The sequence below is a fragment of the Dendrobates tinctorius genome, unplaced genomic scaffold (genome assembly GCF_039654945.1).
Source record: "Dendrobates tinctorius isolate UK_male_01 unplaced genomic scaffold, ASM3965494v1 ptg000048l, whole genome shotgun sequence".
Lineage (NCBI taxonomy): Eukaryota > Metazoa > Chordata > Amphibia > Anura > Dendrobatidae > Dendrobates > Dendrobates tinctorius.
The window spans coordinates 18,953,584-18,978,899 of record NW_027361716.1 but is presented as its reverse complement, the minus strand read 5'-3'; the positions used below and the strand labels follow the sequence as shown (position 1 = coordinate 18,978,899).

General features: G+C 48.2%; 1 protein-coding gene across 2 annotated transcripts in view; it reads right to left on the bottom strand.

The window, feature by feature from the left end:
* PRRG4 (proline rich and Gla domain 4) overlaps positions 1 to 25,316 on the bottom strand; it is a 112,632-nt gene that overhangs the window by 16,646 nt on the left and 70,670 nt on the right. For both annotated transcript variants that reach the window (XM_073576330.1, XM_073576329.1), the window contains exons 3-4: positions 3,394 to 3,557; positions 1,292 to 1,334 (exon numbers count right to left, since the gene is read on the bottom strand). In XM_073576330.1, the coding sequence (XP_073432431.1) occupies positions 1,292 to 1,334; positions 3,394 to 3,557 (207 nt within the window). The remainder of the gene's footprint in view (positions 1 to 1,291; positions 1,335 to 3,393; positions 3,558 to 25,316) is intronic.

Genomic DNA, 25,316 nt, shown 5'->3' with positions numbered 1-25,316 from the left:
TCAAATAAGTTACTTTATACTGGCTGAATGTTTATTTACAATACAACTGTAGGATTTGTAATGGAAAGGTGCCTTATAGACACATCTCCAACACTAAGCAGTGGACTTAATGTTACCTGACAAGGGTGACATCAACCCCCAGAAATATTGATCCCCACTTGCCACCAAGCAAGTGGGAAGTGCAGGCCAAAGAGACAGAATTGGCGCATCTAATAAATTCACCTTTTCTGGTGCAGCTGCAGGCTGCTATTCTTAGGCTGGGGGCCAATATCCATGGCCCCTTGCCAGTCTGAGAAAACCAGCCCCCAGCTCTCTGCTTTAGATTGGCTAGTTGTCAAAAATGTGTGGAAACTCATGCCATTTTTTAAAATTCCTTTATATTAATATTTATATTATTAAATAATTTTAAAAAATGGCATGGGATCCTTCCATTCTTGATAACCAGCCTTGCTAAAGCTGAGTGTTGCAACCTGCAGCTGTCAGTTTTTTGTCTGGCTGGTTAAAATACAGGGGAACCACACAATTTTTTTTTTTATTTATTGCGCTGGAATCGGCTGATGAAAACCCTTATCTGTGACACCTGCTCTCCCTGTTTTTTTAGCGACAGCAGGGTTAGGCAGATGTTACCTTTGGTCATAGCTGCGGGCTCACGTTATCATCTGACAGAGTGGGAACCCCAGTGCTCTAACCAGTGGTAATGATCTTACTGCCGATCAGAGCCGCTGGTGTTTTTCGTGCTGTCATGCAGTAGACAGCTTAAGAAACACCCGGTGTTTGGGGTGCCCAACCTCAACAGTAACATAGGTAACACTGTCTGTGCCCGAACAGTAGGTGTTTGATATGGACACCAAACTTTATTGTTCGGGTTCGCCCATCTCTATTTACCATATATAGCGCCAATATATTCCGCACCACTTTATAATTAAGCGGTGACATATATATAGACAATAAATTCAATACAAGGCAGGACATTTTAAACAGTTACAGGAAGAGTGAGGGTCCTGCTCGCAAGCTTACAATCTACAAGATGGATGGATGGATGGATGTGTAGGTGGATTGATGGATGGATGGATGAATCGGGCGATGGAAGGCCAGCTGGATGGATCGGTGGATGGATGAATGGAGTAGATAGTTCCAGAAAATGTTCTTATGCCTAATTTTATTGAAAATTCCACATGCTCATCAACTAATGTGTTCCAAACCCCACACAGTATCACATCTAAATAACATCCAATATAACTATAGAATTTTATATAGTAGTATACATTTTTAAAAACATACTTGTCTTTACCTTCATTTGATAATCTCTTAGAGTAGTCCTTCCAGAATGCGGCCTAAAGAAATATTAAAAAATGTATAAATGTTACAAGTGAGTCTTAAACGGTCCATTTAAACCCTTAGTGACAGCCAATTTGGTACTTAATGACCAAGCCAATTTTTTCAATTCTGACCATTGTTACTTTATGAAGTTATAGCTCTGGAAAGCTTCAACGTATCCCACTGAGTCTGAGACTGTTTTTTCATGATATATTGTACTTCATGTTAGTGGTAAAATTTCTTCAATAAAACTTCCGTTTATTTATGAAAAAATGGAAATTTGGCAAAAATCTTGAAAATTTTGCAATTTTCAAGCTTTTAATTTTTGTACCCTTAAACCAGAGAGTGATGTCACACAGAATAGTTAATAAATAACATTTCCCACATGTCAACTTTACATCAGCACAATTGTGGAAACAAAACATTTTTTTGTTAGGACGATATAACAGTTAAATGTTGACCAGCGATTTCTAATTTTTAAAAACAAAATTTAGAAAACCACTTTTGTAGGGACCACCTCACGTTTGAAGTGAGTTTAGGGGGTCAATATAACAGAAAATACATTCTAAAACCTGCACCCCTCAAAGTGCGTAAATCCAGATTCAAGAAGTTTATTAACCCTTCAGGTGCTTCACAAGGACTAAAGCAATGTGGAAGGAAAAAATTAACATTTTACTTTTGTCACAAAAAATTTACTTTGGAACCACATTTTTTATTCTTTTCACAAGGGTATCAGGAGAAAATGAACCACAAAATTTGTTGTGCTATTTCTCCTGAGTACGCCGATACCCCATATGTGGGGAAAGCCACTATTTGGGCGTATGGCATATCTCAGAATGGAGGAAGCACCGTTTGACTTTTTGAACACAAAATTGGCTGGAATCAATGGTGGGCGCCATGTCCCGTTTGGAGACCCCCTGATGTACCTAAACAGTGGAAACCCCCCAATTCTAACTCCTATCCTAACCCAACACTCCCCTAACCATAACCCTAACTACAACCCTAACACACCCCCAACCCTAATCTCAACCCTAACCGTAATCCCAACCAAACTCATAACCATAACCTTAACCACAACCCTAACCCCAACACAGGCACTTGGCCTCGCTGACCTTTCCCGGTGCCTGCGCACTGCAGTACTTGGCTCTGCCCTCAACAGTGCAGATCAGTACCCCTGGGCAGGAGCCATGACACGAAGCAAGGAAGATGATGATATCACATGAAGATGGGAGGCGCCGGACCCAGACCTGCAATGCCCATCGGACCGGACCGTCCCGGGTGACTATAATAAAACTTGTCTTTCTTATCTTTCAGGTTACATTGGGGGCTTAACTACAGCATTCTAGAATGCTGTAGATAAGCCCTGAAAAGCAGTGGCCGCAGCTTATAGCAGAAAAACGAGGTGACAGGTTCCCTTTAATGGCTCTATATAAGTGGGTAAAAATAAGAAAACAATAATAAAAAAAGCATGCTCACTATTTTATAGTTTACTGTGCATTTAGATATAATATATAAATCTGAATTACTTTGTGAATATTGTTATTTTGTACTGATCCTGAGAATTCTGGGAGATTTTAAAATAGAGTTCAAATGTGGACATGTAAATAGGTATTATCATGATACAGTACATCACAAATTATCTGCCCTGCCATAAGGGGGCATGAAAGAGAGATGGCACATTCAGATGTCCAGTATTTGGCAGTATTTGACCTCAGTATTTGTATGCCAAAACCAGAAGTGGAACAATCAGTGGAAAAGTCTAATAGGAACACGTCACCACTTCTGTATTTATCACCCACTCCTGATTTGGCCTTACAAATACTGAGGTAAAATGCTGACCCAATACTGAACGTGTGAATGTGGCCTAAGGCTGGTTCTTACCCATTGTTGGCTAACATTTCAGTGCCCATGATAAAAGGGGGAACTTCTCAGCCCCCAGTGTAATCAGGGATGTAGTCAACCTACTGTAACCCCCTCTCTCACTTATTGAGGCCATAAGAGCTGCGTGGTGCATTATAATGGTCTTAGCATACATATTATGAGCAAAACATAACACAGAACCGTTTCTTAAATTACCACTGATCTGTCATCTTCAAAAATCTCCCTGGCTTCTTCATAGTTGCATTGCTCCTCATAGCATTCTCTTTCCAAATTTCCAATGGTGAACATCTCAAAGTCAAACTGGTTGTAGTGCAGTCTGCGACCCAAGAAGCTGCTGGCATCCTCCCCACTTCTAAACACTAAAAAGTACAGAAGCATGTAATCTGTAAATGCCATCCATATATATGTATAGATCCAATTAGATCGCCTGCATCATCTGACATCCAGGCTGCCTCACACTTTACAGTTCACACTTCAGTTTTGCACTATCAATTTTATTGAGACTGAATGATTGCTGACCGATCCTCAGGACAGGTAAGCAATGCACTGTATGTGACGGTCCAACTGCAATGAAGCGGCCACGACACGTCCCTGGGTTGTTTACCAGGCACAGCACTGTACATTGAGTTGAGCCTATGTCTGGTATTGCAGTTCAATCCCATCCATTTGAACCACAATTAGTCCCTGCAGCATCAAACATCTCAATCCATGCAATGGACCGGAGCAGCAGAACCAGACAGGGCCAAAACCAAATGTACGATGCTGTGCTGCTAAATAATGAAGGGGACTGCGCGGGTGCTTGAGCTGGACATTGCTGCTCATATATTAGACTAGGCCACTAACATTACATCACAGGATACTCCTGTATAATTTACATACAATATTGCTGAGTACCTTTATAAATGTAACAATGAGATTAACTATAGAATGAGGTTTTATTAAATTATGTTTTGTACATAAAATCCAATATAACCAGCAGAAGATTATATATACATGGGAGTAATTGCCTCTTTTGGCTTTCCTGTACTAAGACCCATGGTGTATGCCACCAGTAGCACTTATACCTACAACTAACTTAAACTTGCCACAAATGAAAGTGACACTCAGTACACATAATAAACATCTATTAAGCAGGAATGTAACCTGAAGCTTTTGGGTTCCAGTCAGCAGCACCGCGCTCCCAGAGAGAGAGAACTCCCAATCAGAGCACTGAGACTGAAGCTGAGATACGAGCCATAGTGAGAGCAGTAGTTGTGTATGTGGATTCGGGAGCCTCCATAACCAGAGAAGACTTCCCCCCTGACAGTGCAGAGACAGTGACCCGAGCGCATAGCCCCGGTGACCGCAGTGGCAAGCCAAGACCCCTGAGTGTGGCAAGTAGACTGCCCAGTGTGCGCAGCATCGTTACTGCAGAGTGACTGTCAGCCTAGCATAGAATCATAGAATCATAGAATCGTAGAGTTGGAAGGGACCTCCTGGGCCATCTGGTCCAACCCCCTGCTCAAAGCAGGATTCGCTAAATCATCCCAGTCAGATGTCTGTCCAGCCTCTGTTTGAAGACTTCCATTGAAGGAGAACTCACCACTTCTCGTGGCAGCCTGTTCCACTCGAAGTGGTGAGTTCTCCTTCAATGGAAGCATACAGAGACTCAGAGCAGGAGAGACTCGATTCAGCAGCGTCTTCCTGCTTCCAGCTTCACCCTGAGTAGAGATTTAACACGGAGTTCCCAGTTTCTAGGAGACAGAGAAGAGACTATAAAGTCTTTAAGTGTCGCTGTTGACGGTGCCCACGTAGGAAGAATTCTCATTAACCATTTCTATTCTGCATAACAGTTTCATAACTTCACTTAGTCTTGTCCCTGCGTGGAGAATCTGAAAGAAACAAGAAGCTTGAGGGCACTACAAAATGACTACGGGGGACTGCCAACCAACACACCTAATTGCACGAAACATGAAAAGGAGAAAAAGAGGTGTGCAAAACTGATTGCGATCAACCCCAGAATCAGAAAAATGGGGTGAATAATAATAATAATATATATCACAGAAATACATTACAAAAATTACAAATTTTTATTGACAGCATACAAAAAAGGACACACCAATGACAGGAAAAAAGATTAAAAACAATTAAAAGGCCAAGATGAATTAGCCATAAGTGACACTCCAAAAAGAAGGGGGTTCTAGAAGAAGAACCTGATGTTCACCCCCTCCAATGTGCTGGGCAAAGCCATACAATATAATAGTGCATAAAAATGCAAATATATACATAAAGTAAGGCCTGTGTAAACCATATATTAGATGTAACAGTGTATCAAGGCCAAGCATGAATAACAACACACCAAACAAGCAATTTGCATACCATGCATAAAATGATCAAATAAACCTAAGTACAAATAACTATGGATACTTGAACTCTCATGTTGAGACAATAGTATGTACAATATAATGCTATATAGCCTGATACATGGTTTGCAGTTCCCAAAATAGGTCCAAAAAAATGAAATGCCTCCAATAGAATAGGACCTATATAAACCATATATTGAATATAGCGGTATATCAAGGTAAAGCATAAATAGCAATAATAATTCTGCGTGGAGAATCTATCCCCTGTAAATAAACCCTTTAACCCTTGGTCTGTCTCTGATCCGTGGCGACATCACCTGTACCTGCACCGTTATTACACCCTCTAAGCTGCAGAGGTGCAGAGATGTGCTGTCTCTCCACTCAGTTTCAATGCCAACCCGTGCGCTGCCCAGTGAACATGGCTGCTTTGTGAGTTAACTGATTTCTCTCTCACCCGCAAAACATTCATTGTCATGAACAGAAATTCAGCAATGTTTGGCTCACAATGAAGCCATCCAGCTCAGCAAGGGAATAGCATGTGAAGAGCTCACAGCTCAGCACAGAGATAGGCCTGCTGACCAGGACCAAAGTTCCTGTACCTTGAGGGAGTCTGGAAGAACTGAAGAAGAGGGGCAAACTAGTAAGTGCTCTATAGTGTGTGAATGTATATATGTGTGTGTATGTATGTGCTCTGTGTATGCACATGCCTGTTCTTGTGTTACATTTTCTTTGTATACATGTCTATGCTCTTTGTATACATGTGTATAAGCATCTATGTGCTATGTGTATGTATGTGTGGCGCCCCTGAGGGTTCAGTCGCCACAGAGGTACTGCACCTTCTCCTAAGGTGTAGTGCCCCACCATCCAGGTAGGGTGGGAACTCCTGACCACGCTCCACACCTGCATTCCACACACAAGATAGTTCAGTGGGGCCACCTAACAGCTTCAGGCTGGGGGTTAGCAGAGCATCCCTCGTGGAACCCTGCTTCGTAACACGAGATGTGCTGGGAGGCGGGAGGAGAGAGATGATACAAAAGAGTGGGAAGAGTGAAAGTTAGTGGTTAGTTGGTTAGAGGAGAGAGAAGAGAGATGGATGTCTCAGGGACGTTCTGCAGAAGGTCCCAGTGATCTGGGCTGCTGTCACGAGAAAGACCATAGAAAGAGACTGATAAGATTGATAACCTAACCTTCCAAAAGAGAGAGAGAACAGATCGGAACGAAGGAGAATAGAAAGACGGTGGGAAGCTGGTTGAAGAAAGATAGAGAACCCTTCCAGTCCAGAGAGCGCAAAGGCCGGGGCCCGGTCCCCGAGGTTGATTGGATCTTTATGTCCGGCAACAGACACCGGAGGAGTAGTGAGCCGCTAGCGCCTTGCTCCCATCATAGACTTGGGACACAACAGCAACTGAATAGAGAGCCGAGACGCAGTGAGGAGTCCCCGATGCAGGCTACAGCTGTCTGTCATACAAGTAAAGACTAGGAACACCTAGAGAGAGGCATTCCAGGTTAACTAAGTACTGGAGTGCTTCGCACCTAATGGTGCATTGGAAGAGTCGTTCAGTAAGGTACATGTTGGCGGAGTGTGGAAGGAGAATCCTATCCTGCCTGGAGGTTGGCTGGAGCCCTGACCCGGAGAACACAGTACGGAGGCAGGCAGTTGAGTGAACTGCAAACAGTGAGTAAAGCTTTGGAACCGCATACTCGGGTGTCCTCCAGTTATTCCCGCACCACTGGGGCACCACTGGGGCACCAGCCTCCATACCATTCTGCGCCTCTCCTCATCCATTGCACCTACACTGCCCTGGGACTACAGCTCCACCTGTGGGGAGCTATACCATCTCTGCTGCACCACACCATCAGTCCCAGCGGATCTGTATGCAGCGTTGGCCTAACACCATACTTGCCAAACACCACGGGTGGCGTCACGAACTATCCAAATAAACTATTACACCATTAACATCATCGCCATTGATATTGGGCGCCCAGGGCCACGGACCGGGTCACCGCTGCTGTGACACATTTCCGCCTGACACCGGCCCGGTACCGAGTACCCCGCTGCCCTGGGTGTGCGAGGGCGACCCAATTTTGGGGTCACGAACAGGATGACGAGACCCGATGCCATCGGGTTCTGTGTGCCTTGGATTTACAACTTTTGAAAATGTGAAGAAGACCAAATTTAATAGACTGTAAAATGCACATTAGAAATGGCCGCTGGTGCGGAGAAGAAGGGCGTGAAGAGATGGGAGGTCCCAAGAAAAGGCCGCGAAGAGTCTTTGGCCATCCCTGCCTGAATTACTATGTGACCGATGCATGGCCCACCCCCCGAGGGGTTCGTATACTGGCTGGGTATGGAGCCGCTGGAAGAAGACGCCGCCCCCAGAAGGAGGAGCAGAGAAAGCCAGTGGCGAGCAGAAGGGTGGAGCAAGGAGAAGAACACCAGAAAGCCATCTTGGAGAGTGAGGGAAGGAGGCCTGCGGAGCGCGGGGAGCTGAATCTCCCCAGCGCCATGGCTGACAGCTCCAACCCTGAAGCTGGCATGATTTGCCGGCAGCTATAGGATGAGATCACGGATCTGACTACCCGTCTGCAGCTAAGAAGAGAAGCGCTGGAGAGGCTGAGATGGCAGCACGCCCCGGCGGGGCCTACATCAGCGGTACCCCCTCCATCGGAACCCGCCGCTACCGCACCGGACTGTTCCCCGGCAGCGTTAGTTTTTACTTCCATGCTGTCCGTGCGGCTGAGTCCCGCTCACCCGGAGAAGTCACCGGAGGGCCCGGGAGCTGAGACCGTACTCCCGCCCGGACCTGTTGTGGCTGCGCAGGTCCCGACCGAAGCCCCCGCGGATCCGGATCCACTATCCGCTCCATCACCGCCTGCACTGGAGCAGAAGCCGCACCACCAGGAGGCCCCAGGTATGTCGGATGTTCCTCCACCTGGGAAGGCCCTGGGGTGTACCGCAGTCGCAGCGGCTGGCCAGGTCGTCCTGGATCTGGTCTGGGATCGGGATGCTGGTGCCGTGGGTGAGAGCAGGTCCCAGGAAGAGCAGGAGAGAGAAGAGAGTTGGCAGGATGTCGGGACACTATTCGGCAGCTGGCAGCAGAATATCGGGAGAGGGAGCAGAGAAAGCAGGCTGTGCGGGTCCCGGATCTGGCCCGGAAGGAGAGGGCCCATGCAGGTCATCATGGCCCCCGGGATGCAGCCGGATGGGGGCAAGTGCTGAATGTGAACAAGGAGAGGGGTTTTGGATTCATTGCAGACCCCAAGCACATTGGTGACTTGTTCTTTAACCGGAGGGATGTTGAGTCGCATCTGAGAAAGGGACATCCTGATAGAGACCTGCAGCCTGGGGAGTATATGACCTTCACCCGACATGAGGGACTCCGGGGTTGGTACACCCTGAATGTACGCGTATCCCTGCAGAGTTCATCGAGAGGTACCTGCCATCGAAACCAGTCAATGACCCTCCATCCACCGGTACCACTCAGACTGCTCAGGCACCTGATCCTAAGAACCAGGCTGCTCTTGCAACACCTCCAGTTCGGCAGCCCAAACCAAAGATCCCTGGCTTGACACCGTGGGAAGAGGAGTACCTACGGATTGCCAATGACTACTTTGAATCTGGTAGCCACTAGGAAAATTTAAATTTACAGAATCTCGTTACCCAGGAGGGTTTGTTGCACCAGTTGTGCCTTGGTTTGCTATCATGTTTTTCCGGTAGCACTTTTGTTGCCCTGCTTTTGATTGGCCGTGTTTTTCTATAAATGGAACTGTGGAGATCATGAACGCTGTGTGATCCAAAACTTTTATTGTAAATAGTTTGCAGCCCTTTGGGTGCTCTCTCTTGGTTTTACATATAAAGACTCTTTGCGAAGATAATGTTTTTGCATGGACACTTTTCGAAGAATGATGTCTACCTCAAGGGACACTGCAAGAAAGCCCGGCTGGGAGCAGTGTTCAGCACTTTGCAAGAATTTTGAATGTTTTATGATAACGTATTTGATAATGTTGTGTCTTATGAAAAGTAAATGTCTTTTATAGAATATTTGATACAGAGAATTAGAAAAGTTTTAAGATAGAATGTGAGAATTGAATAAAGACTGAAGAATTGAAAGTGACAGGTGACAGGCCAAGAGTAGATTTTTCAGTGTCTTGCGTCTAGAAGAGAAGAGAAATAAATGTGTACTAGAAAGAAAAAGAGAATAATTGATAGAAAAATGTAATAAAGAAAATGTGTTGAGTATAGCACTTTGAATTGAGAATTGCACTTAAGTAAATTTTTTATACTAAGATAGGAAGTTAACCTGTTTGTAAGTTTAAGAAATGTGCCTCCTACATTAGGAAGATTAGATAAGTATTGTTGAATAGCATTTAAAAATTTTCGTGTGTTCCTGTATTGTACCTTTTGTTGTCTTGCAGCCGGCGGACGTGCTGTGTTTAACGGGGGGGTATGTGGCGCCCCTGAGGCTTCAGTCGCCACAGAGGTACTGCACCTTCTCCTAAGGTGTAGTGCCCCACCATCCAGGTAGGGTGGGAACTCCTGACCACGCTCCACACCTGCATTCCACACACAGGATAGTTCAGTGGGGCCACCTAACAGCTTCAGGCTGGGGGTTAGGAGAGCACCCCTCGTGGAACCCTGCTCCATAACACGAGATGTGCTGGGAAGGCGGGTGGAGAGAGATGATACAAAAGAGTGGGAAGAGTGAAAGTTAGTGGTTAGTTGGTTAGAGAAGAGAGAAGATGGATGTCTGAGGGACGTGCTGCAGCAGGTCCCAGTGATCTGGGCTGCTGGCACGAGAAAGACCAGAGAAAGAGACTGATAAGATTGATAACCTAACCTTCCAAAAGAGAGAGAGAACAGATCGGAACGAAGGAGAATAGAAGGACGGTGGGAAGCTGGTGGAAGAAAGATAGAGAACCCTTCCAGTCCAGAGAGCGCAAAGGCCGGGGCCTGGTCCCCGAGGTTGATTGGATCTTTATGTCCGGCAACAGACACCGAAGGAGTAGTGAGCCGCTAACGCCTTGCTCCCATCATAGACTTGGGACACAACAGCAACTGAATAGATAGGCGGGACGCAGTGACGAGTCCCCGAAGCAGGCATTCCAGGGTAACTAAGTACTGGAGTGCTTCGCACCTAAAGGCGCATTGGAGGAGTCATTCAGTAAGGTACATGTTGGCGGAGTGTGGAAGGAGAATCCTATCCTGCCTGAAAGTTGGCTGGAGCCCTGACCCGGAGAACACAGTATGGAGGCAGGCAGTTGAGTGAACTGCAAACAGTGAGAAAAGCTTTGGAACCGCATACTCAGGTGTCCTCCGGTTATTCCCGCACCACTACACCTGGGCACCAGCCTCCATACCATTCTGTGCCTCTCCTCATCCATTGCACCTACACTGCCCTGGGACTACAGCTCCACTTTTGGGGAGCTATACCATCTCTGCTGCACCACACCATCAGTCCCAGCGGATCTGTATGCAGCGTTGGCCTAACACCATACTTGCCAAACACCACAGGTGGCGTCACGAACTATCCAAATAAACTATTACACCATTAACATCACCGCCATTGATATTGGGCGCCCAGGGCCACGGACCGGGTCACCGCTGCTGTGACACATTCCCGCCTGACACCGGCCTGGTACCGAGTACCCCGCTGCCCTGGGTGTGCGAGGGCGACCCATATGTGCTCTATGTATACATGTGTTTTTGTATGTATGTGCTCTGTGTATATACTCTGTGTATACATGTGTATCTGTATTTATATGCTCCGTGTGTAGATATGTCTGTATTTATGTTCCCTATTTATACGTGTGTGGATATGCTATGTGTATATACATATATGACTGTACGTATGTGGTCTCTGTACACAAGTGTGTGAATGAATGTGGTCTGTGTGTATATATGTGTGTGTATGTTCTCTGTGAATACGTTTGTGCATGTGCTCTGTGTATACATAAGTCTATATGTTTGTGCTCTGGGTATACATGTGTACACATATTGTCACGGGGGCTTAGTTCAACTAAGGCTGAAATACCCGGGGCCCCTGTGGAGTCCCTTTTACTAGGGGAAACCCTGTCTGACCCTCAACCCAGGGTTTTTGCTGAAGGTGCAAATGCCTGAGCCTCCGACCTTTCCTTATCTCCTGCTCAGCCCTGCACTTAACCCTCCACCCTCCACCCAGTGAGGAGTCACACCACCAAAGCTCCCACACAAATAATGACAGACAGGGAGAACTTAAACTGCACTGCGCCGCACACACACAGGAATAAACAGTAATGTGAACAGGGCACAACTAAACACAAATATGGGAAGGAGAAAGGATAACGACGGATCATACGACACCAGATATGAATCTCTCTCTCTTGAACACCTCCACTCCAGACCGGAACCACTTGGTATGAAACAAAAGCTATAATCGGCGACGCCCATATGCCAGTATGACTATTTAAAGACCGTGGGCGTGACTAACCTTCCAACCTGGTCTCCAGCAGGATTAACCCCCGAGAGCCTGAAGATCAAACCGGCGCCACTGAGGCTATAGTGGCTGGAGGTGGAACTACCTCTGCCTGCCGGATGCTGTGGTGTGAACAGCATCCGACATGACAGTACCCCGTCTTCTACGAGGGACCCCAGGGCCCTCAAGACTCATAGGACCCAGCTTGTCCGGATGACGACGGTGAAAAGAACTGACCAGCCGATCCGCATGTATGTCTGAGGCTGGAACCCAAGACCTCTCCTCTGGACCATACCCCCGCCAGTGCACCAAATACTGAAGAGTACGGCGTACTACTCGAGAGTCCACCACCTTGGCGACCTCGAACTCTAACTCGCCATCCACCATGACTGGAGGTGGCATCGGCGTCGTGTCCACCAAGCCTACCACCTTTTTCAATAAAGCCCTGTGAAAAACGTTATGTATTCTGTACACCGCAGGAAGTTCCAACTGATAAGCCACTGGGTTAATGATGGCAGAAATCCTAAAAGGCCCAATAAACCTTGGACCCAGTTTTAAAGATGGGATTTTGAGTTTTATGTTCTTCGTAGCTAACCACACCCATTCACCCACACACAGGTCCGGACCTGGCACGCGTCTACTGTCAGCCACCCGTTTGTACCTGGCACTCATGCTCAACAAACGCTGTTTCACCCGCCTCCAGACTGATGACAATTGGGCTCCTAGCTGATCCTCCTCCGGGACACCCCCGGAGTCACCCTGACGTAAGGTACAAAACTGAGGATGTTGACCGTACACACAAAAGAATGGAGACTCTCCTGATGACTCTTGGCGGTGATTATTTAATGCGAATTCGGCCAGAGGAAGGAAAGTAGACCACTCCTCCTGGTTGTCGGACACAAAGCATCGTAAATACTGTTCTAGATTTTGGTTCATGCGCTCAGTTTGTCCATTAGACTGTGGATGAAACGCCGATGAATGTGACAACTTGATCCCCAACCTAGAGCAAAAAGCTTTCCAAAACCTCGCCACAAATTGCGTACCCCTATCAGATACTATGTCAGACGGTACTCCGTGGAGTCTGACCACCTCCTTCACAAATACCTGAGCCAACGTCTTAGCATTGGGCAAAGAGGACAACGCCACAAAATGCGCCATCTTTGAAAAACGGTCAACCACCACCAGGATGACCGTGTTCCCTGCCGAGGCTGGCAAGTCAGTGATAAAATCCATGGAGATTTCTGTCCATGGCCTATTGGGTACCCCCAGAGGCTGTAGCGTGCCAGCAGGACGGGTTCGGGGTGACTTAGCCCTAGCGCACGTGATGCAAGCTGCCACGTACGAGACCACGTCCTGCCGGATTTTGGGCCACCAGAAATGACGCGATACCAGCTCTAAGGTGCCCTTCACCCCTGGGTGACCAGCCAGTACCGAATCGTGGTGTTCCTTCAACACCTTAGGCCGAAGATGCAGGGGTACAAATGATTTGTTGGCGGGAAGTCCTGGTGGTACCTCCTCTTGGGCCTCGGCAATCTCCGCCTCTACCTCAGTCGTGAGAGCCGAGACCACTACCCCTTTCTGGAGGATGGGTACCGGCTCTTCCCGAGGTTCTCCCCCCGGAAAACACCTAGACAAAGCATCCGCCTTGGTGTTTTTAGCCCCGGGACGGTACGTCACAAGAAAATTGAAACGAGTAAAAAACAATGCCCAGCGAGCCTGCCTAGGAGACAGACGCTTGGCCGACTCCAGGTAGAGCAGATTCTTATGGTCGGTGATAACTGTGACCTGGTGAGCCGCCCCCTCCAAGAAGTGTCGCCATTCCTCAAAAGCCAGTTTGATGGCCAACAACTCCCTGTTGCCGATATCATAATTCCGTTCGGCCGGCGACAGCTTCTTGGAGAAGTAGGCGCATGGATGCATCTCGCTCAAGGACGAGCCTTGAGACAGTACTGCCCCCACTCCCACCTCCGACGCATCAACCTCTACCACAAAAGGTTTAGACACGTCTGGTTGCACCAGAATGGGGGCTGAAGCAAAACTATTCTTCAGACGCTCAAATGCACGTATAGCCACCTCAGGCCAGTTCGCCAGATCGGCACCCTTCTTTGTCATGTCCGTGAGCGGTTTGGCGACAGTCGAAAAGTGTTTTATAAATTTCCTATAATAATTCGCAAACCCAAGGAACCGCTGGAGTGCTTTCAGACTCTCCGGCCTCTCCCATTGCAACACCGCTTGCACCTTAGCGGTGTCCATTTTAAAACCGGCTGCGGACACAATATATCCCAAAAAGGGCAACTCCTGGACAAAAAATAAACATTTTTCCAGCTTAGCATAGAGCTGGTTCTCCCGGAGCAACTGTAACACCTGCCTAACATGCTCCAAATGAGTGTCCCGATCGCTAGAATAAATGAGGATATCATCCAGGTATACAATCACAAATCTCCCCAGGACATGAGCAAATACATCATTAATAAAATGTTGGAAAACGGCAGGCGCGGTGGTCAACCCAAACGGCATAACCAGACTCTCAAAATGACCCTCAGGAGTGTTAAACGCCGTCTTCCACTCATCCCCCTGACGGACCCTTATGAGGTTATACGCCCCCCTGAGGTCCAGCTTGGAAAACCATTTCGCCCCCGCTACCTGGTTGAATAAATCCGGGATCAACGGCATTGGGTAGGGATCACGGATAGTAATCTGGTTTAACTCTCGGAAATCCAGACACGGGCGTAACCCCCCATCTTTCTTCTTAATGAAGAAAAACCCCGCGGCTACAGGCGAGGACGAAGGCCGGATGTGACCTTTGCTCAGACTCTCCGCGATGTAGTCTTTCAGAGCTTGTCTCTCAGGACCAGAAATATTAAACATCCTGGCCTTAGGTAATTTGGCCCCGGGTTTTAACCTAATAGCACAGTCATAGGCTCTATGTGGAGGCAGTTCTGAGCAACCCTTCTCAGAGAAAACATCCGCGAAATCCTGCAAAGCCTCCGGCAGGCTGGGCGTCACGGCGGACACACATGTGGCCAAGCAATTGTCTTGGCAGAAACCACTCCATTGTACTATGTCCTGAGTTTTCCAATCAATTACCGGGTTGTGCCTGGACAGCCATGGAAAACCCAGGACCATTTGAGCTGGGAGATTACGGAGGACCCTACATGTAACCGACTCAGAATGTAGGACCCCAATGTGGAGTTTCACCTCTGCCACAAACTCAGTAATCTCCCCTTGAGGGAGGGGAACAGCATTAATGGTCACCACCTGTATGGGGTGAGGAAGTTTTTCGATCTTAAACCCGGCGGTGTGTGCAAACTCCTCATCTATGAGATTGGTGGCGGAACCGCTATCCACAAACATTGATATAGGTAGCTCTCTGCCGGCGATAATAACCTTGGCAGGGAGCATACATTGAGATACCATCATGGAGGATATGCATACGCTCAGTTGGGTCTCCTCCATACCCTCTGAGCTTAACAGTTTTCCGCCGGTGTGACCCTCTTAGGTAGTACCGGGCAAACGTTAACATAATGACCTCCTTTACCACAGTAGAAACATGCTCCGGGCTTCCGGAACCCCGGAGCGCGAGGCTGAACCTGTGCCACGCCAGCAATCTGCATAGGTTCAGGGGACTCATCTACTTCAACCACATCTGCACCTCTGTTTTCCCCCAGAGGTAGCGTCTCCTGTGCCCCCTGACGAAAACGGCGATCAATACGTATCACCAAACTCATGGCAGACTCCAATGATGCCGGAGTCTCATACATCAGGAGGGCTTGTTTCACCCTCCCTGATACCCCATGAATAAACTGGCTCCGCAGTGCTGGGTCATTCCACTGTGTGTCTACAGCCCAGCGGCGAAATTCCGAACAATAGTCTTCTGCCAAGCGCTCCCCCTGGCGGAGGGCGCGGATTTTAGATTCCGCTAGAGCCAGTCGGTCAGGGTCATCGTAAATGAGCCCGAGGGCAGAAAAAACATTATCGACCGAATGAAATGTAGCAGAGTCAGCTGGTAAGGAAAATGCCCATGCTTGGGGGTCACCACTCAGTAATGACAACACCAGCCCTACTCGCTGGGCCTCATTACCTGAGGATATTGGCCGCATGCGGAAGTATAATTTGCAGGCCTCCCGAAATACGACAAATTTGCTGCGATCGCCTGAAAATCGTTCTGGCAGCGGAAACTTCGGCTCTGCACCGATACCTGCAGATGCCGTTTGCACCTTTGCTACTACCAGGCCCTGCTGCTGAACTGCCCCTTTCAACTCGGAGACCTGTATGGACAGCGCCGCCAACTGGCGGGTTATGGAATCTAATGGATCCATGGACTCCTGAAAAAATGTGGGCCGATTATAATGTCACGGGGGCTTAGTTCAACTAAGGCTGAAATACCCGGGGCCCCTGTGGTGTCCCTTTTACTAGGGGAAACCCTGTCTGACCCTCAACCCAGGGTTTTTGCTGAAGGTGCAAATGCCTGAGCCTCCGACCTTTCCTTATCTCCTGCTCAGCCCTGCACTTAACCCTCCACCCTCCACCCAGTGAGGAGTCACACCACCAAAGCTCCCACACAAATAATGACAGACAGGGAGAACTTAAACTGCACTGCGCCGCACACACACAGGAATAAACAGTAATGTGAACAGGGCACAACTAAACACAAATATGGGAAGGAGAAAGGATAACGACGGATCATACGACACCAGATATGAATCTCTCTCTCTTGAACACCTCCACTCCAGACCGGAACCACTTGGTATGAAACACAAGCTATAATCGGCGACGCCCATATGCCAGTATGACTATTTAAAGACCGTGGCCGTGACTAACCTTCCAACCTGGTCTCCAGCAGGATTAACCCCCGAGAGCCTGAAGATCAAACCGGCGCCACTGAGGCTATAGTGGCTGGAGGTGGAACTACCTCTGCCTGCCGGATGCTGTGGTGTGAACAGCGTCCGACATGACACATATATGCACACCTGTATACCCACATATCTGTATACATATATGTCTGCATGTATGTATCCTGTGCATACATGTGTGCATATATGTGATCCATGTGTGTACATGTGTGTATGTGCTCTGTGAATATACCGTAAGTGTGTAAGTGTTGTGTGTATACATGTGTGTATATGCCGTATGTACATACATACAGTATGTATGTATTAGTGATGAGTGGATCAAAATTTGAATTTGACTATTTTCCTGGGAAACTTGATTTGTTATTCTCCACAGATTTAATGTCCCTTATTATGATCTGGGTCTTCTCCCGGCCCCAGAGCATAATAAACGTTATACTGTTGTTATGACGGAGTCAGCTTACGCTGAGTCGTTTTCTTTAGAGTGGACCCTCTGGGTCGTGGCACCCACCCACCTAGGGCGAGCTAACCTTGTGAGGAACCACCCCCTATACAGGGAGTGTCAGGGGCAAGACCAAGGGGGTGAGCCACCACGACTGCTGGAACCAGACGGCCGGCTCAAGGAAGACACGAGTGTCTGACGACAAGGGACATGCAGGAAACAAGACAAGACAAGGTGTGGGTTCAAGGTATCTTCATTAAGGCGAACTCAGGGTAACGACAGGTGCAAAATGTGATAACAAGAAAACAGGAGGTGCGTGCGTGGCATGCCAAGGTTCATGGCATGGTACGTGCTAGATGGCATGCCTAGGTACAAGCAAGGCTCAATGGCATCAGTCTCCAGACAGCTGGCAACGATTGACAGGATCAGGGCATCAGGCTGCGGACATCAGCTCCGGACATCAGGCCGCAGTCGTCAGGCTTACGATCTCTGGCAGCGATCGGCAGGTAAAGCAGGGTTCAGGCAAGGAGGCACGACAGAGCTCCAGACATGGTGTGTGTTAGGGAGCACGCCAAGGTCCAAGGCAAAGTTCCAGGCAGGGTACGTGCTAGGGGCCAAACAGGGTCCAGGGCAAGGTGCGTGTGTAGGGGACACGCCAGGGTTCAAAGTATGAGACACGGTGCGTGTGTAGGGGACACGCCAGGGTTCAAAGTACGAGACATGGTGCGTGTGTAGAGACATGCCAGGGTTCAAGGTCCAAGGTCCTGGACGCGCTAGAGGAGCCTCCAGGGTTCAGGCTAAGGTCCTGCACGTACAGAGGGGCATGCCTGGGTTCAGGCTAAGGCAAGGGCCTGCGCGTGCTAGGAGGCATGCCAGAGTTCAGGCTAAGGCAAGGGCCTGCGCATGCTATGAGACACGCCAGGGTTCGGGCTAGGGCCTGTGCGTGCAAGGGGGATCGACAGGGTTCAGGCAAGAGCCTGTATTGTATGTGCAAGAGGGCACGACAGGGTACATGGCAAGACCTGCCCATACTTTTAGATAAGCACGGAGAGATATGACAAGGAGCAGGCTATGGCCTGTGCGTGCTAAGAGGGCACGCAAGGCACAGTGCAGAGACAGCGTGGGTGCAAGGAAGCATAGAGAGCATGGCTGAGGCACTGGCTAGCTGGTCGGGCTGAGGCACAGACAGACGGGCAAGACTGAGGCGAACCCGGCTGAGGCATAACAGGCGACACAGCTGTCACTGGCCAACGAGCACGGCTGAGGCACAAGCAGGCGGGCAGGGCTAGGGCTGGCAAGGCTGAGGCACAAACAGGAGGCTAGGGAATGCCAGGTGCATGCAAAGGGCACATGAAGAAACAAGGCAAGGCAAGAAACTAGGCAAGGCAAGGCAAAGTACAGAACAAGGAGCGGGACAGGCATAAGCACAGAGCCGGGTCAGAGAGAGTATAGGTCTCGCAGAGGAGCGTAGGCCAAAGCCCAGAGCCGGGTCAAGGGAGAACCTTGAGACTAGCCATGAAATGTGCTAGAGAGCACCATAGGGCAGAGTCTAGCAGTGGAGCGTAGGCCGAAGTCCAGAGCCGGGTCAAGGCAGAACCTTGTGACTAGACATGGAATGTGCTACCGAGCACCAGAGGGCAGAGGAAGGAAAACCAGGCAGAGACAGAGAACGTGGAGTACTACAAGGCTCAGAATAGCAAAGGCCAGACATGGCGAAACAGGCAAGGCAGAGAACAAAGGAAGGACTGCAAGTCAAAGAATAGTTAAGGCGAGACATAGCAAAACAGGCTAAGGCAGAGAACACAGGAAATGCTACAAGTCTAAGAATAACAAGGACAAACAGCATGAGAGACAAGACAAGGCACGGGACAAGAGGCAGAGTACAAGCACAGAGCGTGTGCAGAGAAGCACTACAGAGCAGAGTGCAGGGGTGCAGAATACAGAGAGCGCCCGAGCAGACCAAGCAGCTATGCAGGGAAGCAACACGATACTCAGACCCCGACCATAGGAAGGGGCGGTCTGATATAGGGCATTAGCAGCTGCACTTCCAGATCAGGACCAGGGGAGGACTTCCGATTCAGATCCTCCAGGATCATAGGATCACATGGTCGAGTCCTCCAAGACCATAGAGAGTACCACATGGTAAAGTCCTCCAGGACCATAGAGAGGAACATAGGAAAGGTCACATGATCAGGGTCTCCAGGAACACAGAGAGGATTGCTGCAGGCAGAGCAGAGACGGCTGGTCACACAGCAACGGCATGTAGCCATGAGGTAAAACACACATGCGTACTGGCAATGGCAGGCAGCCATGAGATGAGGCGCGCATGCACACTGCTCCAGGCATCTTGCAGCACAACAGTCACGAGGTGCGTGTGCACACTGCTTCCAGGGATCTTGCAGCATAAGACATAACGGGCATGATAGTTCAGTGCGCGTGCACACTGCTCCAGGAGTCATGCGATATACCAGACATGGCGGGCATGATAGTTCGGTGCGCGTGCACACTGCTCCAGGGGTCATGCGGTATAACAGACATGGCGGGCATGACAGTTGTAAGGTAACGCTTGTCATTAAGGTAGGGGATACTCGCTAGGCAGCCAATAAATCAGGTCTGGCACAGGTTTCTCAACATAACTCAGTCCATTCGGTTTATTATGCAGCATAAACCATCAACAGCAACATAAAGTTCATATCAACAGCATAATGTCCATGACAGAGCTCTGCTTACGATGATATCATGTGTAGAACAGTCACATCGGGAGATGTGACTGCTCTACACGGCTCCGGTGATACGCTGAGAAGTCACCGGAGTTCGTGCTCTCACTTATGGCACCACTGCTGTGTGAGAATTTTCTCACACAGCGGTGCCACAAGTGACAGCAAGAACTCAAGTGACCTCTGACAAAGGCGCAGTGATACACTGCGGGAGGATATCGCCATGGGACACTTGTTATTTAGGACTAAGGCGGACCAGAGAGTATTTGTGTTGGTTTATTATTTTATTTTTGTTACAGGAGATCAAGGGCGACTGGGAATTAAGTGTTTGGTGAGTATGAATGTGTTTTTTTTTGTTTTACAATTCCACACAGTCGCCGGATGATGGGACTACTATCCCATCATCGGCTCATGCTGTCACTGTTATATGTGACACCAGATATAGCCGGATGGGAGTAGTAGTCCCATCAGACGATGCCTGGCTACACACAGACACCCATAGACAGACACACACAGTCATGGCCTGCTGATTTTCTGGGATTAGGTGGTTTTAGGGTTAACCTGGATGGCCTCACTCTGGGATTCTGGGAGGCTTCTTATAGCCTCATTGTGGGGCCATTCCCTGTCGCTTATACTCTGACCCTCGGCCGAGTGTGTTTGACCTTGTTGTGCCTGTGCTACGATTACGTCTGTCTGGTTCTGATTTGGCTGTGTCCCTGTTACGAGTTTTGCCTGCCCCTTTTGTACTGTGCTGTGCCTCTCTGTGTATGACCCCTTGGCTACGTCCTGACTACCCTCTGCCTGCTTCGCTTGTACTGCGCTGCCCTCTCTGTGTATGACCCCTTGGCTGTGTCCTGACTATCCATTCTGTCTAATCCTTTGGTGCTGTTGTGCTATCTCAAGCTTTGACCCTGGCCTGATCTGGTTTATGTCCCTATCTATGCCCCTTGGTAACTTTGTCCCGTAGTTACCCTTCTAGTAGTTTTCCTTCAGCTCCTAGCTCTTTGGAGATTAGGCCACGCCCCCAGAAGTCACGTGCTTCAGGTATGGTGTTCTTTGGATGTAACTCAACATTCTGTCTCCTCCAAACACGACGAGTTTTGTTTCTACCAAACAGTTCTACTTTGGTTTCAGCAGGCCATATGACATTCTCCCAATACTCTTCTGGATAATCCAAATGCTCTTTAGAAAACTTTAGACGGGCCTGGACATGTACTGGCTTAAGCTGGGGGACACGTCTGGCACTGCAGAATCTGAGTCCCTGGCGGTGTAGTGTGTTACTAATGGTAGCCTTTGTTATAGAGGTGCCAGCTCTATGCAGGTCATTCACTAGGTCCCCCCGTTTGGTTCTGGGATTTTTGCTCACCGTTCTTGTGATCATTTTGACCCCACGGGGTGAGATCTTGCATGGAGCCCCAGATCAAATGGAGATTATCAGTGGTCTTGTATGTCTTTCTTTTTCTTATTATTGCTCCCACAGTTAATTTCATCACACCAAGCTACTTGCCTATTGCAGATTCAGTCTTCCCAGCCTGGTGCAGGCCTACAATTTTGTTTCTGGTGTCCTTCGACAGCTCTTTGGTCTTCACCATAGTGGAGTTTGGAGTGTGACTGTTTGAGGTTGTGGACAGGTGTCTTTTATAAACAGGCGCCATTACTACAGGTAATGAGTGGAGGACAGAGGAGCCTCTTAAAGAAGGTACAAGTCTGTGAGTGTTAGGAACGGCGGAACGCACTAAATAAAAATAAATAATGAAGTGCGAAGCCGCTCGGGGTCCACCATGCAGTAGGTGTTACACCGCTGCTAGATAATGGCAGACGCACAATATGGCTGTATATTGCACACGGGTTGAGTGTCACCCAAGTGCGGTAAGCAATCTCTTTTTGCTCACAGTGATGCCAGCAGAGGTAAACACAAAAGGCTGAGCCTGTTAGTGTCACAGGTCTCAGGTAAATGCACACACGGTATCTGGTCACAGGAGCAGGACCCAAGACAGAGGAGCTGCGTCCGTCTAGACCTACCGTGCGTGCGGCGTGGCTACTGCGGACGCCAAAGAGGGCTGCAACTGCAGCGCAGCGTAGAACACTGCCGCTAGTCGACAAAGCAATGAAGCAAGCACAATATCGGACGCTGGTACTGTGGAAGATGCTGTAGTGGCTTGAGGCTTGCCACGCGCTGGCGCTGACTCTAATCTAAGTCCCTGTACACATTCATAATATCAGAGGAAGGGGATCTTAATGAGTCATTCGCAGGTTCATACATCCATCATCATTCACACAGTAGCAACTAGAGACTATACTAGCGCATGGCCGAATGGTCATGCGCGCTTTTTATAGTTGGGACCTTCCGGAAGCTTCCAGATCTCCAAGATGGACCAATGAGATCTGGAGCAGGACCTGGGCACATGACTCCCAATCTCCAATGGGAGATCGTCTCGTGAGCATGCCCAGTAGAAGAACAGAGGGACTTAGTCTCTGGAGCGATCTGCTGCAAAGCAATCTCCTCTGCGGTAGATAGACAGCAGGAGACCACAGAATGTGAGGCTCTGGATTCCAGCAGAGCAGATGCAGAAACCTGACGCCTATCAGTGAGAGCCAGAAATCTTGCATGTTTATAGGTGACCAAATACTTATTTTCCACCATAATTTGAAAAATAAATCTTGCCAAATAAGACAAGGTGATTTTCTGGATTTGTTTTCTCATTTTGACTCTCATAGTTGTGGTGTACCTATGATGTCATTTACAGGCCTCTCTTATTTTTTTAAGTGGGAGAACTTGCACAATTGGTTGCTGACTAAATACTTTTTTCCCCACTGTATGATACCGTAAGGGTGTGGGGAGGTTGACCTGACAGAGAAATCTGCTTTTAGTAAAAGGCATAGGGAATAATTCAGTGTAGAAATAGAGGCACTAGAGGCACTGAGAAGGAAAAAGGGTGCCGTATTGAGTGTGACCATTAGAGGGCAGTGGGGAGCACAGAAGAGAGTGGTTACATAACTGCCACAGGTCAAGTTCACACTCATTGGTCAAAGGTGACTGTCAGGTAACAGTGGGCGGGGCTACCTAGGCGGGGAGAATAAAGGCTGGGAGAAGCTTCCAAAAAGTCCAGTCAGTCAGGGGAGCTCACTATAAAGGAGGGTCTGCTGCACAGTAGAGAGCCCTCAGAGAGCACCAGACAGTAGAGACGGTCACGGGGGTGACCCAGGAACACAGAAGCATCAGACGGAGACAGTCTGAGTAGAATAGGTACCGGTGTACTTTGAACGGGGAAGCGCTGTGGTGGAAGTGCCTAGGGCAGCCACAGTGAGGAGTATCGCAGAGGACACCACTACAGTGGCACAGAGGCATCTAAGGTACCCGGGTCTGTGTGAGGAGGAAAAGTGTACAGTCCTGTATAAAAGTGTGGACGTCGGCAAAGTTGTTGAATAAAACCAGACCTGTTGAAATACAGTACTGTCTCAGTCTCCAGTCTGTTTGTGCTAAGAAGTGGGTCACCCCCCAGTTCTGTTGGATCAGCACACCTCTCCTGCCTATCAGCAGCAGTACCGGCGCATCAGCACCTCATCTGCCTCAGCCCTGCCCGAACCCCTACAAGGGGACAGATTGATTTATTAGTGACTGTTCCATCCCCATTATTCTTAGTCATCCTGAGTAAAAATGTTGGTAAACAAGTGCTGAAGTACTTGAATATTGTCGATAATTTAACGGCGTGAACTCTGATCATGTAAATGCAATCTAAATGTTTCTGTATTACGGTGCAATATGTTAGCTTTCAGGGTTCCACTATGAACTTTTGCCCAAGGTCCCACTTTGTCTAAAACCGGCACTGTATTGAAAGGGAATTCAATGGAGACCTCATGTACTTTATGGTATTACATATCATGTCATTTACTAGATGGATTAGATAGTGGATGTAATGTACCTGTATGTATTACCTTTGATTGTGTCTGCAACAGAGCAGTAGCTGGATGGCAAATATTGCTGAAAACCCTGTAGTCGTGTACCGTAAATAAAAATTGACTGTTAAATGGTGAATATTAAATGGAATCTGTCACCTCATTTTCGGCCCCTAAGCTGTGGCTACCGCCATCAAGGCCTTGTCTACAGCATTCTGTAATGCTATATATAAGCCACCGACGTAACCTGAAAGATAAACAAAACAAGTTAGATTATACTCACCCGGGGATCCGGTCCGATGGGTGTCGCGGTCTTCTAGAGATGACGTCCTCCTTCTTACTTCTGCCACGGCTCCTGCGCAGGCATACTTTCTCTGGCCTGTTGAGGGCAGAGTAAAGTACTGCAGTGAGCAGGCACTCAACCTCTCTGACCTTTCCCGGTGCCTGCGCACTGCAGTACTTTATCTGCCCTCAACAGGGCAGATAAAGTACACCTGCGCAGGAGCCGCGGCAGAAGTAAGAAGTGGGACGTCATCTCTAGAAAATGGGAGGCGCCGGACTGGACCGTGAAACCCACCGCACCAGCCCCCCGGTGAGTATAATCTAACCTGTTTTTCTTGTCTTTCAGGTTACATCGGGGGCTTATCCACAGCATTACAGAATGCTGTAGATAAGCCCCTTATGGCGGTGGCCGCATCTTATAGGCCGAAAATGGGGTGACAGATTCCCTTTAATGGTCATGTGGTTTTGCAGGTTTACCGAGTTTTTTGTGCTAGGGGTGTTGTAGGGTGGTATGGCCCTTAAATGGACTGTTTCCGTATATGCCATGGCCATACCGCCCTACAACGCCCCTAGCGCGTTACACTGATGGGCAACCTTTTGAGCTTGGTGTCTCAAAATTCACCAAAAAACCAAGCATAACTTGGATGGTGTGTCACTTCGAGAAAAAAACCCATCATTTTGCGATATTTATAGTTTAAATAACAAAAATGTATAACTGTAATATATAACTGTATTTAATAAATCAAAAGCTAATTATTTCACTTACCTGCTTAGTGACTTTTTTGTTCATCATGTCAGTCGGTTTCTTTTGTTGCTCTAGATATTATTTAACTTGTGTGGGGTGCCGTGAACTAAGATAACTGAGGGGGGAGGGGGAATTCTTTAACTAACCAGCCTATTAGTGACTTTTTTGTTGCTGAATTTCATTGGCTAAACCTTCAATTGAAGCTTGGTATTTAGTACACTTCAAGCCCAAGCAAGCACTACTAACTTCATCTGTCAATCTGTTTCTTTTGTTGGTTTTAATATTATTTAATGCTGAGAATAAGGTCTCACAAAAGTATGTAGAGGGAAAAATTGTGAGTAAAGCCATTGCTATATTTTTCAGGGTGCTAAAAGTGTCTGGTAATCAGTTC